The following is a 13,358-nucleotide window of genomic DNA, read 5'->3' as shown; positions in this document are numbered from 1 at the left end:
AAATTATAGCATGCCATTGAAAAATAAAATTCATCTACAGTATCAATATCTATTTTAGTGAGCTCCATTATAATCCAAATTATTCACAAATTTTCTTATGAATGTGATCTCTAAACTCCATTAAATCTCTGAGACTTAGTTCTGATCAATCATGCAATAAATATTCTTGATGTGCTAATGTTTTTTTATATCCTATTTGCTGAATCAGGTGGCCAGGAGTCTTGGCCGACTAGAGGGCGTCAATAACTTTACAGAATTTGTCAAAGCATTTGGCCATTTTGGTGCTGAGATGGTGGAGCTGGCTCATCTCACGGGAGATCGCCAGGGTGACCTTAAAGATGAGCGGCGAAGAGCACAGATGGCAGCTGCCAGGCAGGTCCTTGAAAGGTCAACAGTCATGTTACTCACCTCATCCAAGGTTAGAGCTGGAGGCATTATGTTTATTGGGTGTACTTCACATTATCATTTATTCTCTCTGGATTATGTTTTCAAAATTGAAAATTTTTTATTATTAATGACAGGCGTGCCTTCGCCATCCAGACTGTCCATCTGCCAGGGAAAACCGTGACACAGTTTTCTGTCAGATGAGGAGAGCGATGGATCTCATACACTATGTCGTTAAGGATGGAGTTTTGTCAGCTTCAGAGGGTAGCAGAAGGCCTCCGGGGGCATCCTCTTCCTCGTCGTCTCCCTCACCATCCCCCTCACCACTCTTTCTTGCACCAGCTGCCGAACACAGACTCCTGCTCCAACATGGCCGTAGGGCCTCAGAGGTATGAGATTGTGTTGCCCACCTCTTAAGTTACCAATTCCTCTAAATTAATAAAACTCTTGTCATAGCATGGGAACATAATTAGGAGAGCTCAGCTTGCATTACATATCTGGCAAATCTTAAGTATAAAATCACAGCTTAGGTTCTCTTTTATTTAAAAGTGTTTTTAAGCATTCATTTTTCCACAACTTACACATGGAAAATAGCTTTACTGTACCAAGGAAGCATAGGAGGATCTTGAGTCATGAAATGGTCATTTAGTTCTTAAGTATGTTTCGTGCATAGGTCAGAATGCAATTTCTCTTGGGTGTCATCCCGACATACAATGCGTCAGTCAACTTTGATGGGGAAAAATCGTTCAAATTGTAATTGTGATTAGAGAAATTGGTTATTAAATAAATATCCTAGAGGTACCTACCTTTAGTGCAGTACAATTCATGGCTCTATATGTGACAATGCCTGCATGGAATAATGCTTTGATGTGACAGGAAGAGGACTGGGAGGCTGGGCGCACTGCACATACTGCTCTCCGCCAATTGGAAGACCTTGCATCAACTGTTCGGCTCACTGGCATGAGTGGAATGCCTGACAACTCCCCTCCACGGATACGGAGGAGTCATCACCTATGTGGGCATTCAGATGATGGATTGCCGCCAGAGGATGTGAGTGAAAGCTGTTCTTCAATATTTAATACTTTGTAGTCACTTTCAATATAAAAAATATATTTACTTGAGCTGTTTTGCAAAAAAAATATGACAATAGAATATAAATTAGAGTAATCAAAACATCAAAATACCTATTTTTGTGTATAACTTATTTCTAATTTAAAGTATTTATCTTCCCAAGGTCAAAAATTAGTTCAATTTGTTTAAGGATAAACCTATATAATTTAAATTGAAATGGAAAGTGATGAACAGAGTTACAAGGGCAAGTCAGTGTATAAGTTACAGATAGGTGTTAAAAAAATTTGTAGAGAGACACTCATCCGAAATTCATTTCTATTTTCTGACATGATCTCCGACACATTTATAGATTCATCATTACCCTCTATGTACATACCTGCACCCCTAAACCAACTTTGCATTAAGGCCTTTGGGCTACCGCCTCAGTCACATTTGTGTCATATGATCAATGCCCTCACCACCCATGAAATGCACCCAAGAAGAGTTTTTATTGCATCAACAACACGATGAATGTTGCTTTGTGTTCAGTCAGAGCTGTAAGGAAGTGGTTGAAGATGTTGTCACCCTAATTCACCAAAATTTCCACATTCCACGTGACGTGTGGCACTATTATGATGGAGCAATTCTCTTGTAGTTAATACAGCTGGACATTAGCTTCAATTTGTAGCCTGAACTATCAAGGCATTTCTGAATAAGGGAATACATATCTCAAGATGGAATATACATCAATATAAAGAAATTTTTGTATACCATTGATTACTATTGGCAGATATTCTGAAGCAGGCTGTGACATTATTTACTGACTTGCCCGCGTAAATTAGACAAACCATTTCTCTCCTATTTTAAATATAAGAGAATATGCATATTTATTTAATGCCTTGAAGTGTGTTGGAACTATGTGGAAGCCAAATTGGCAGAGCATTTTCGCATTGGCCCAAGAATTCCAGGTTCAAAATAGGGTGATGTCTCTTGACACTTCCAGCAAAACCAAGCAGTATGTTTTTCTGAGTACAAAATCTTCTTGGATAGTTTACTAAAACACTCTTAGTGTTGAATTACACTATCTTGTACACATTTCAGGAATTCTTTGTTCATTTAATTCACTGTAAATGTCGAGGATATTTAATTTTTTTTAAATGAAACATTATGTTTTTGTTTTCCAGTGGAAGTAATTTTATAATCACTTAAAATGACACTTCAGCCATGGCTGGCCTTAGTTACATGGTATTTTATTTTCTTATTTATTTAAACTGCTTTAGAAAGGGGAACTTTCAAAATATTGGAAATCATGCAGTAACTGGAAATTCTGAAATAAATACGAGTATAGGCAACTTTATGGTATATAGGAAGCCTTCCTATAGGAGAACTGATGCATCTACTTTTTCAATGTTAGATGTTTTTCAGTAATAACTATTTCATCTGTTGGTATAAGCAAATTGTTGTTGCTTATATAATATAGTTTATTATAACTCTGCAAGATATTTTATTCATAAAATATGTAAAAAACTTATAAAATATTTTTACCCTAACCTCAATTTTACATATTTCTTGGTTTTGCGAGATGTGTACTTAATACATACATGAGGCATGCTCATGTATATTTTTCACCAGCCTCTTCAAAAACAAAATTTGAGATTTAGTTGCATTTTTTAAAACCACTTTCCATCGAAACAATTCTCAACAATTAAGTTTTGCTTCTTTTTCTTCTGAGATGCTCATTGCCCAACTTACAGTGTGAACAATGGGTAATTTTAACCTTCTAGGTTAGCATAGAAATCTGATCTAATGAATACCTGATCTAATGATCTCTATCTGAAGAATCCAAAGCATAAAGTAATTCTATAAACATATGGTCTAAACAGGTTATTTATATTAATTCTTTTAACAAATACATTTGAAAATATGCAATTTATTAGTAACAAATTATAAATTAACTTCGTGCTTGGTCAGATGAGTATTGATCTCTTGGCAAAGAGAAATTTTGCCTCCCTGTGTATTAACTTTCATTACACTGTAATAATATTTCATCAGTAAAAATTACTATGGCCTCTATTCCTCTTTTTAAAGTGCTAAGTGTAACTATTGTGTCCAATTGATTATTTGATAATAAATTTGAGCACTTTATTAGTGATTCACTTAAATCCCAGAATATACTTGTGCATGACCAAACTTACAAAGAAAGTAGATTCATGAAATTATCATATTTTGACCCTGAAATTTTAAATTTCCTACCTATTGGAAATATGTTCCATGACATAAAATCGCCAGGTCTCACTAGGGTACTTTTGATCACCTAGAATAAGGCAAGAATAGTATTTTTATGTGAGGGAATAGCTTCCCTCAATGCTTGATGGCATATCTCCATTTACCTGCGAGTTGTGGAGCTGTGATCCCAATCCACAGGACTCCCTGGAGGAGCGCAGTCCCACACCGGAGGAGGTTGGGCCTGGAGTGGGGAGGGGAGGCGACAGCACCCGAGAACGCTTGAAGGCCGCCCTGGATGCTGTCGTGGAGAGGACACAAGATTTCACGGACTCTGCCTACACAAGTCATGAGCATCGAGAGGGTATCCTTTTACTTTGCGACCGTGCACGACTACAGCTCAATGCCCTGATGCACGAAGCTGAGGTTAGTGTTTGCAATGAGTGGCATTAAAACAAGTGTTCACATGTTTTAAATGATAATCTCACTTGATATCTGGCTGCTTAATAGGGAATAAAAGAGTTAGATACTTCTCTTTACAAATGTTTACTTTTGCTTTCAAATATGTAAAGCATTCCCTATCTAACAAAATTGTTGTGTTCTTGTAAATATCAAGTTTGCTACAACTGAAAGTCCATTTATGGCTATATGTTCTATAGTTTTATTCAAAAAAATTAGTGAATTAGTGTGTAGTCCTAGAGATATGAATTTCCATCCTTGAATTGTTTTTAAGAGTGACTTTCTAAGGACTCTCCCTGGAGAAACTACAGTTAGTCTGACCCTCTCCCCATCTCCTTTCCATCATCTCATCTGATATCTACTGAGTAAAAAGAATGGTACTCTGAGAATTGTTCATTTACCCTGTTTGTCTCCAACAGTAGAAAGACACCTTAACAATGTGCTATGTGGGTCAGACTAAATAATTTATTTCACAGTTATTGACCATGAATTTATAAACACCTTGGGATTTGAAAATGAATTCATAAGTGTATAAATGATTGCACAGGCTATTTGCAAAAATCATTTCACATGGTTCATGAGCTACAAGCTGGTTAAAACTGCTTTAAGGAATAGCAAATTTTCTATTGAGTTTACAATCTTGACGCATTGGGTAATGTTTCAAAGCAGTCATGCATATAAAGTATGGACAAACACTATGATAGCTGTGACCATAGCTGTCAGGAATATTTTTAAAGAAAATTCAAATACTAGAGAGGAAAACTCATTTGGATGGGTTGATTAAATATGCATTATTTTATAAATGATTTGAACTTAGACCAATGATGATTTGAGTGAACACATATCACTGGTCAAACTATTTTGATCTCCCTTTTTCACTCTGCAGCCTGTGTGGGTTTGTTTTCTCATGGTCTCCTCCTCTCAGGATTCCTTGGGTGCACACCAACTAGATGCAGCTACTGGTGCTCTGCTCCAAGTGACAGCTGACCTTAGGACACTCCTCAGGCGAGCAACACTGGAAAGGGCATCTGATCTCTTGAATGGTATGGGAGACCCTACATCAGGTACAGGTGTGGTTGCAGAAATGGTAGCAGCCATGCGGAATGTGGCACAAGCAGGTGATGCAAGGCGTCTTGATGAGGTGTCAGAGAGGTTTGCTGAATATGTGGACCATGTTGTGGAGGTAATTGTCATGAAGAGAAGTTGATTTTTGTATAATGGATAATGGAAATATGTACTTGATTATTAATCTTCCTTTGTTGTGATTTTTTTAATAAATATGTATTTTTTCCAAGAATGAAAAACATTTAAAGGCTTTAAAACATTTAAGTTAGAATATCTTTTTAAAAAAAAGGGTTAGTTTGATTCAATTATTAACCTAAATTCTGTATAAAGTCGAACTCCCAATGCCCAAACCTTCACCAGTCAAATTTTTAAAAAACCAAAATAAATCAGAATTATTTTGGTATTCCCTACACAGTATACTACCTTGATCAAAAAGTTCCCGGAATAACCACCGTGTGGCGCTCCCATCGTTCCGATTTGAGTTCTGTTTTTTTTTGTTAAATTGGTACATCTGTTGTTGATATTCCCTTTAAATCTTAGTGTCATAACTTGACATTTGCAAAAGTTACGTAGCCAAGAGTACATCTATCTCCGTGTGTGTTGGCGATTTTTTACAATTGCAGAAATGGATTTAAATTTGCAACAACGAACTTGTATTAAATTTTGCGTAAAAAACGGATTTAGTGGCGCACGGACGTTGGAAATGTTGGAAAAGTGTTTCGGCAACGATTCTCTAAAAAAAACGGTCGTTTACCAGTGGCACGAGCGGTTCAGAAGTGGTCGTGAGTCAATCGAAGATGATGAACGCAGTGGCAGACCATCGACATCGAAAGTCGGTGAAAAAATTGATAAAGTAAAAGAAATGTTGGTCAATAACCGCAAATTAACCATCAGAGAAATAGCGGAGGACTTGAACATTGCCTATGGATCCGCCCAAGACATTGTGGTTAATGATTTGGGTTTCCGTCGTGTAGCAGCAAAGTTGGTGCCAAAAGACCTCAATTTCATGCAAAAAAGAGACCGTGTTGACGTCGCAAAAGACATGATTTGCGAGGCTGAATCCGATTCCACATTCATCAAAAGGATCATTACTGGAGACGAGACGTGGGTTTATGAGTACGACACGCAATCCAGACATCAGGCAAGTGAATGGCGTTCACCAAATGAGCCGAGACCAAAAAAACCACGTCGTTTTCAGTCAAACAAGAAGGCAATGCTGACGGTTTTCATGGATTACAACGGTGTAGTGCATCATGAATTTTTGCCAGAAGGCCAGACAGTAAACAAAGAGTATTATTTGGGCGTTATGAGACGTTTGCGTGAAGCAATTCGCCGAAAGAGACCAGAAATGTGGGCAGAACACTCGTGGATTTTGCACCATGATAACGCACCGTCGCACAGTGCTATCATTATTCGTAATTTTTTGACGAAAAATGCAACAAATACCATCCAACAGCCACCGAATTCACCTGATTTGGCTCCCTGTGACTTCTTTCTGTTCAATCGAGTTAAAAAACCATTACGGGGAACGCGTTTTAGCAGCCGAGAGGAAGTAATGGAAAAATCGCAGGAAGCACTGATGGACATACCGAAAACCGAATATAAAAAATGTTTCGAGGATTGGATCAAGCGCTGGCATAAGTGTGTTGCAGTCGATGGGGATTACTTTGAAGGGGACAATATAGATTTAGATGAATAAACTTGTATTTTTAATTTTCTGAATAAATTCCGGGAAATTTTTGATCAAGGTAGTATGCTAAGTTTTTTACTCAAATTTGTTGTCAATTTAAAAAAATTAATTTTCCAAATGGGGGATAATCTCATACAATTCAAAGTGAATTTCCTTTTTAGCATAATGATGTCAATCAACACAAGGTAGATCAACAAAGCCATGAGGAGTGAATATTTTTCGGATGACTGCTAAAAATACTAGTCTCTCTTGAAAAGTTGGGAGTCACAGACCTATTCTCACAGTTCTATTACAATAATCTTGTTGTCTCAACAAGATTATTGTAATAGAAATTATAAGAACTCACATGACAATGACAGCTTATTGACACTATTAAAATTGAATATTCATCGACTTGAAATTTCTATGACTCAAAGCACATTTCTATGTACCTACTCCACTTAGACTAATAGAGGAGCATTCCAGAGAAATATTTCAACTTATCAAATATTTACTTATAGTTTTTCACTTACATTGGATTTTAAGTTGCAACAAATCTGATTGGTCATCCACAAAATTTATCACCCATGTGTATAGTGAAAAACACTATACACATGAGTGATAAATTGTACAGTACAGGTTTTTAGGTAAATCATTCCATATGGCAAGAGCTGACACTATTGATCCTTGTGGCCAAGGAATGATGGGGGAATTAGGGTACCAAGTTAGGTTAACAAAAAAACCATAAGCACAGTAATAAACCCAAAGGTGAATTAGATAAGTGATGGTAGAGTTCACCCAGTACTAAGCTCAACGGCGTGTGAAATTGGCACATCAGAGTTGGGAGGCCAGTTCCTCTCCCTGTGCCGGTTATGGGTTCCCTGGAAGATCTGGTACCCAAAAAATCATATAGCTTGGATGGGACTGCAGGTGCCCAGAGAGGCTTGCCCAGGAATTGAATCCAGGCCCTCCAGTCAGTACATGGGTGGTCTCATGAGTACCCGACCTGACATAGATATAGCAGTAGTGGTTTGAAAAATATCACTGTATTCGAAAGTATGCAATCTATAAAGCATATATTTCAAGTTTGAAGACGCCATGATGTTTCTTATTTGTTTGTTAGCCATCAATAGTGAACGTTTTCAGTGAATTCGTGAAAATGGAGAAAATTGGTCATCGTTATGTGATACAATTTTTTTATTTGAAATGCCTCAGCCCTACCAATATAAAAGCTGAACTGAATTCTACTCTCGGTGAGTCTGCTCCCTCGTTTAACACAGTAAAATATTGGATAGCAGGGTTTAAAAGAGGCCTTATGAGCTGTCCAGAGGAGCATCGTATTAGTCAACCAAATGAAGTGACGACTCCAGAAATGGCGAAGAAAATCTACAAAGTGATACTGGATGATTGTCAACTGAAACTGCACGAGTTAGCAGACATAGTAGGCATTTCAAATAGTTTGGTACATTGCATTACAACTGAAAATTTGGGCATGAGAAAGCCGAGTGCAAGATGGGTGCCACGTTTGCTCATACTTGAGCAAAACCAGTGTTGTGAAGATGTTTCAATTGAGTTTTTAGCTAAGTTTCACAGCAACAAAGCAGAATTTCCATGCCATTTTCTAACCATGGATGAACATTGGGTCCATTATTTCACACCAAAGACAAAAGAACAATCAAAACAATGGATTCAAAAGGGAGAACTGCCTCCATAGAAGGCGAAGACCATTTCATCTGCAGGCAAGGTCATGACATTGGTTTGTTGGGATGCGTGTGAGATAATTTTCATTGACTATCTTGAAAAAGGAAAAACTTTGAACAGCAAGTACTATGCGCACTCATTGCAACGTTTGAGCAAAGAAAAGCAAGAGTGGCTGCATTTGGCTAAGAAGAAAGTGTCGTTTCATCAAGACATTGCACCAGCTCACATCCGTTATTGCAATGGCCAAAATTTATGAATATAAGTTTGAATTTCTACCTTATGCCCCCTATTCACACGATTTAGCCCTCTCGGATTATTTTCAGTTTGCAAACTTGAAAAAATGGCTTGGTGGTCAAAGATTTTCCAACCGTGAAGAAGTGATGTCAGTAGTTAGTGGCTATTTTGAGCAAGACAGCTCTTATTATAAAAAGGGTATCAAACTTATTGATCATCACTGGGAAAAGTGTATAGAGCCGAAAGCAGATGATGTTGAAAAATAAATACTTTTTTCCAAAATTTTTGTGTTTTCTTTGTTGGGTCGGGTACTTCTGGGACCACCCTCATAGTTCAACGCTCTGCCCCTGGACTACCACGACCCACCAAGTTAGGTTATGCCACTGTAAACTTGTGGGGAAGAATTGTAGGCTCATCTGGTAAAGCTTTAATTTTATTGAAATATTTTCTCTTTATATTTTGACCTATCGTGTACCTATTTTAAACTACAGTAGACTTAAAATTAAACATTTGCATTCCAATGATCAATGCAACCTTTTTCTTAGAAAGTGGACAGACAAATTTCCATAAAACTATTGGAAAATTCACCAGACACTAAGGAAATGCATAATTGCCTCCCACCTGTCCGTATTCTAAACATTTATGTATTGTTCCAATTGGTAAATATTTTTATGTTCAGTATTGTATGTTAGCTCAGTAATCCAAATGTTACATTGTCACAATACTGAGATAATTTTTCAGGTAACTTCATGCATCCTATTTCGAGATTGAACTTCCTGGAGATACTTACTTCCTTGCTTATTAAGTTGAAATTTATGTTATTTTGGAGGATCAGGTTATCCCTCTCTTAATTCTAGATTTTGATTATATTTTTGGTGTTTCCACTCATCCATATGTAAAATCCCTGGGAAAAAAAGTTTACACCTGAGCTCCACTGATAAGCTTGCAAATCTAATTAATTGTTTTTTCAGGTTGTGAAGCTTCTAAGGCATGTGGCTCCTTCAGATTCACTACAGGTATATGCAAAGCATTCAGAAATAGGCTTACGTACTTATGGACCACAAGTTGTTACAGCTGCTCAATCATTAGCAAGACATCCTACATCAAAAATTGCTAAGGAAAATCTAGAAGGTATGGCCAAAGTACAATAATAAATCCCAAGTTTTCTTCACTACAATGAGGTATAACATAATGTATCTAGTTATGTATGTATATTGTTTCAGAAATTACATCAAATGAATGGGTAACTTTCTTGTAAAGTTAGAATTTTTGTTATCTCATTCCTCTCATTACTACTGTATGTAATTCATATATCAATTGGTTCCCATAAAAGTTGCGATTGAGGAACGTTTCTTTTGTGAAATGCTTTTAAAAATTAACTTATATTAAATTCAACTTGTTCTAAGGCAAAAGTTGCAAAAATAAGAACAAATTAAACTATGCTTCACAGCAGCTTTCTTTTTTTAATTGGGTAAAATTCCAATTGATAATAAAATGATTGAAGAATGAGATGCAGAATTGGTAATGTATAAATGACATGTTTCAGCCCAAATTGCTCACAATGAAACATACAATTTTCAGACATTACACAATATTCAATGTGTACTCTAGAAACAAATCAATTATTTTCATCTGGTTAAGTAGTTGATGATCGATTACATAATATTCAATTCTTTCTGAACAACTGATTCTTTTATTTGTTGTTTAGAAAATATCATTTTTCTTAGCATTGTTCTTCTATAAAAAGAAAAATCAAGTCACTTTGATGGGTTTTTGTTGTCATTTAGTGATAGTTATTATCTCATTCTAATCATTTTTATTGTAGTTTTTGCAGATATGTGGCAATCATTAATGGGTGATGTGGCCCAAGTGGCTCAAGAGGTGACGGTTCAATGCCGGAATCGTGTGCCAGAAAAACAAGTTTACATGTCTCTTCCTCGACCTGGGGTGAGTTAGTCAACATTTTTGCAGTACTACATCCAAACTACTGGATAATTTTATACTTTGATCCCAGATTGATAATAATTAATTATTGAACAATAGAATTAATCAATAACATAACTCATTGTACATAATTTTAAGCTATGGTACAGCTTTTTTTGATATGAGATATGATGAAATTCGAAAAATGAAAACTTTGTAAATTGCCCCGAATTTTATTTGAAATTACCAGTTTCATGTAACAGCCTACATCATGATGATGCTAACTGTTCAGTGAAACTGGTAATTTCAAATAAAATTCAGTTCAATTTACAATATTTTTATTTTTCAAATTTCATCATGAAATTCCATAAGTTGACCCAAGTACCATACAAATAATGACCATAAGGACAATCAACAATTAATTTTAGGCTTCTGCTATGCACCCTTCTACCTCATTAGAGTACATATAAGCTCATGTAAGACCTCTCACAGGTAGCCAGAAAATTTATTTTTCCTTCAAATTCAAAAAAATATTCATGTCAACTATAGTGGACTGTTGAAAAGTTTTAACCATCCAAGTTACCAACATATGGAGAGACCCCATAAAAACACAACAAATTATTTAAAAATGTATTCATGTAGGTGCATTAGAATTGTTTAAAATAATTATATTGTTTTCCTCATGGGGAAGTCATATTGGAGATTCAGGAGATAATCTTCTAATCAGAAAAATAAAAAGAATCATCTATTAAACACTAAAAATAATGTTAAAGTGGCCAATAACTCAAATTAAATTTCAGACTAAATTTTGTAAAATACCATTAAGTATTTAGTACATTTATTTAAAAAAAAGGTTCCCCAGCCTTTCGTTCAGCAAGTCAGACTTTCTATTCAGCCAAGATATTAAAACCTTGATTGAATAGAGAGGAATGGGGATCAATATTTCCCCCGCATGTCTCCATTTGGTAAACAGAGAAATAAATAACAGAGAGCCTGCCATAATAAAAACATACAACTGCATTAGTCAGCCTGATATCTGATCCCATTCTTCCCTGTCCTGTTTAACATGTATTAGGTATATGGCAACACTGGTAGGAGGGATATAATGAAGAGACTTCGGATGATTTTCCATCAGTTATTTCTTGTTTATTCAGGGTGAAACAGAGTTCTTCCAATTTGATTACAGATGTCTTATTTCAGCTTGATCCAATTAACCTTAATTTCGTCACTAGTAATGAATATTTATGGAGAGGAAGTTTGCATAATATATGGTCTACCCTTTGAGTTCCATGCAGTCGTCACTTTAATGTTGCTTCAGCTTATCAGTCAGAAGTCCCATGTCCCATAAGCATGGCAGAAATACATTGTATGTTGAGAGCATTAAATACAATGCAAGTACTGTTGAGTATCAGCATTTCATTCAGGAACGCAATGCTATCAAGTTCCATAGGTTGATCATACAATAGTATATCATGCATTACCTCTCAGAAGAGGGTTGCTCAGTTCATCAGTACCAGATATTCTTCATTATGAAATACTTACTCTCAATAATTTGCAATGGATTAGCATTACAACCAATACACCTAATTATTTATTAATGCTTCTTATATTTATTCTTGACTTTACATTCTAAAAATCATAAGAATTTATGAAACAGACAGAGAGACAAACAGGCTGACAGAGAATATGTGTAACATATATTATTGTTTTAAGTTCTGCAATGAACAATTTTGGTCAATGAAGAGAACAAGCAAATTTCTTCTACTGTTGGGTAATACCTCACACCTCCTTTAACTTAAAGATATTGTTCTCTTTAATGTATTTAATATGCCTTAATCAAAAGCATTTTTTTGCCATTAATTATTAACATTTAACCATTTTTCAAAAACAAGTCATTTTTTCCACAAAAAATAGGGCATAATAACATTGTACAACAACAGTAGTGTCACATTTGGGTAAAAATTAGTCTGGCGTGTATTCACCCCACACCCCGGCGGTGGCTTGCAGGCTACACAAATAAATATATAATAATTAAAAACCCGGGTCCTCATTCATCAGCTCCATTCCATGAATGCTCCTTTTTTAGAGAAATTGTATTGAAAAAATCAACCACAGTGACATCTCAAAATAATGATTTGTTTTAAGTAAAGCATATTCAGATGTAATGAGGTTATACAACCATTAGCATTAGATATACTACCTTGATCAAAAAGTTCCCGGAATAACCACCGTGTGGCGCTCCCATCGGTCCGATTTGAGTTCTGTTTTTTTGTTAAATTGGTACATCTGTTGTTGATATTCCCTTTAAATCTTAGTGTCATAACTTGACATTTGCAAAAGTTACGTAGCCAAGAGTACATCTATCTCTGTGTGTGTTGACGATTTTTTACAATTGCAGAAATGGATTTAAATTTGCAACAACGAACTTGTATTAAATTTTGCGTAAAAAACGGATTTAGTGGCGCACGGACGTTGGAAATATTGGAAAAGTGTTTCGGCAACGATTCTCTAAAAAAAAACGGTCGTTTACCAGTGGCACGAGCGGTTCAGAAGTGGTCGTGAGTCAATCGAAGATGATGAACGCAGTGGCAGACCATCGACATCGAAAGTCGGTGAAAAAATTGATAAAGTAAAAGAAATGTTGGTCAAT

The 13,358-nt window shown here is 35.9% G+C and overlaps 1 protein-coding gene across 1 annotated transcript in view; it reads left to right on the top strand.

Moving 5' to 3' along the window:
* Positions 1–13,358, top strand: part of alpha-Catr (alpha-catenin related) — a 160,292-nt gene that overhangs the window by 120,546 nt on the left and 26,388 nt on the right. Inside the window, exons 4-10 of the mRNA XM_071588451.1 lie at positions 209–418; positions 522–773; positions 1,261–1,434; positions 3,859–4,083; positions 5,042–5,299; positions 9,757–9,916; positions 10,611–10,732. Coding sequence (XP_071444552.1) covers positions 209–418; positions 522–773; positions 1,261–1,434; positions 3,859–4,083; positions 5,042–5,299; positions 9,757–9,916; positions 10,611–10,732 — 1,401 coding nt within the window. The remainder of the gene's footprint in view (positions 1–208; positions 419–521; positions 774–1,260; positions 1,435–3,858; positions 4,084–5,041; positions 5,300–9,756; positions 9,917–10,610; positions 10,733–13,358) is intronic.

The sequence above is a fragment of the Hetaerina americana genome, unplaced genomic scaffold (assembly GCF_022747635.1).
Source record: "Hetaerina americana unplaced genomic scaffold, ioHetAmer1.1.p SCAF_3, whole genome shotgun sequence".
NCBI classification, from domain to species: domain Eukaryota; kingdom Metazoa; phylum Arthropoda; class Insecta; order Odonata; family Calopterygidae; genus Hetaerina; species Hetaerina americana.
This window is presented reverse-complemented; position numbering and strand designations above follow the sequence as displayed.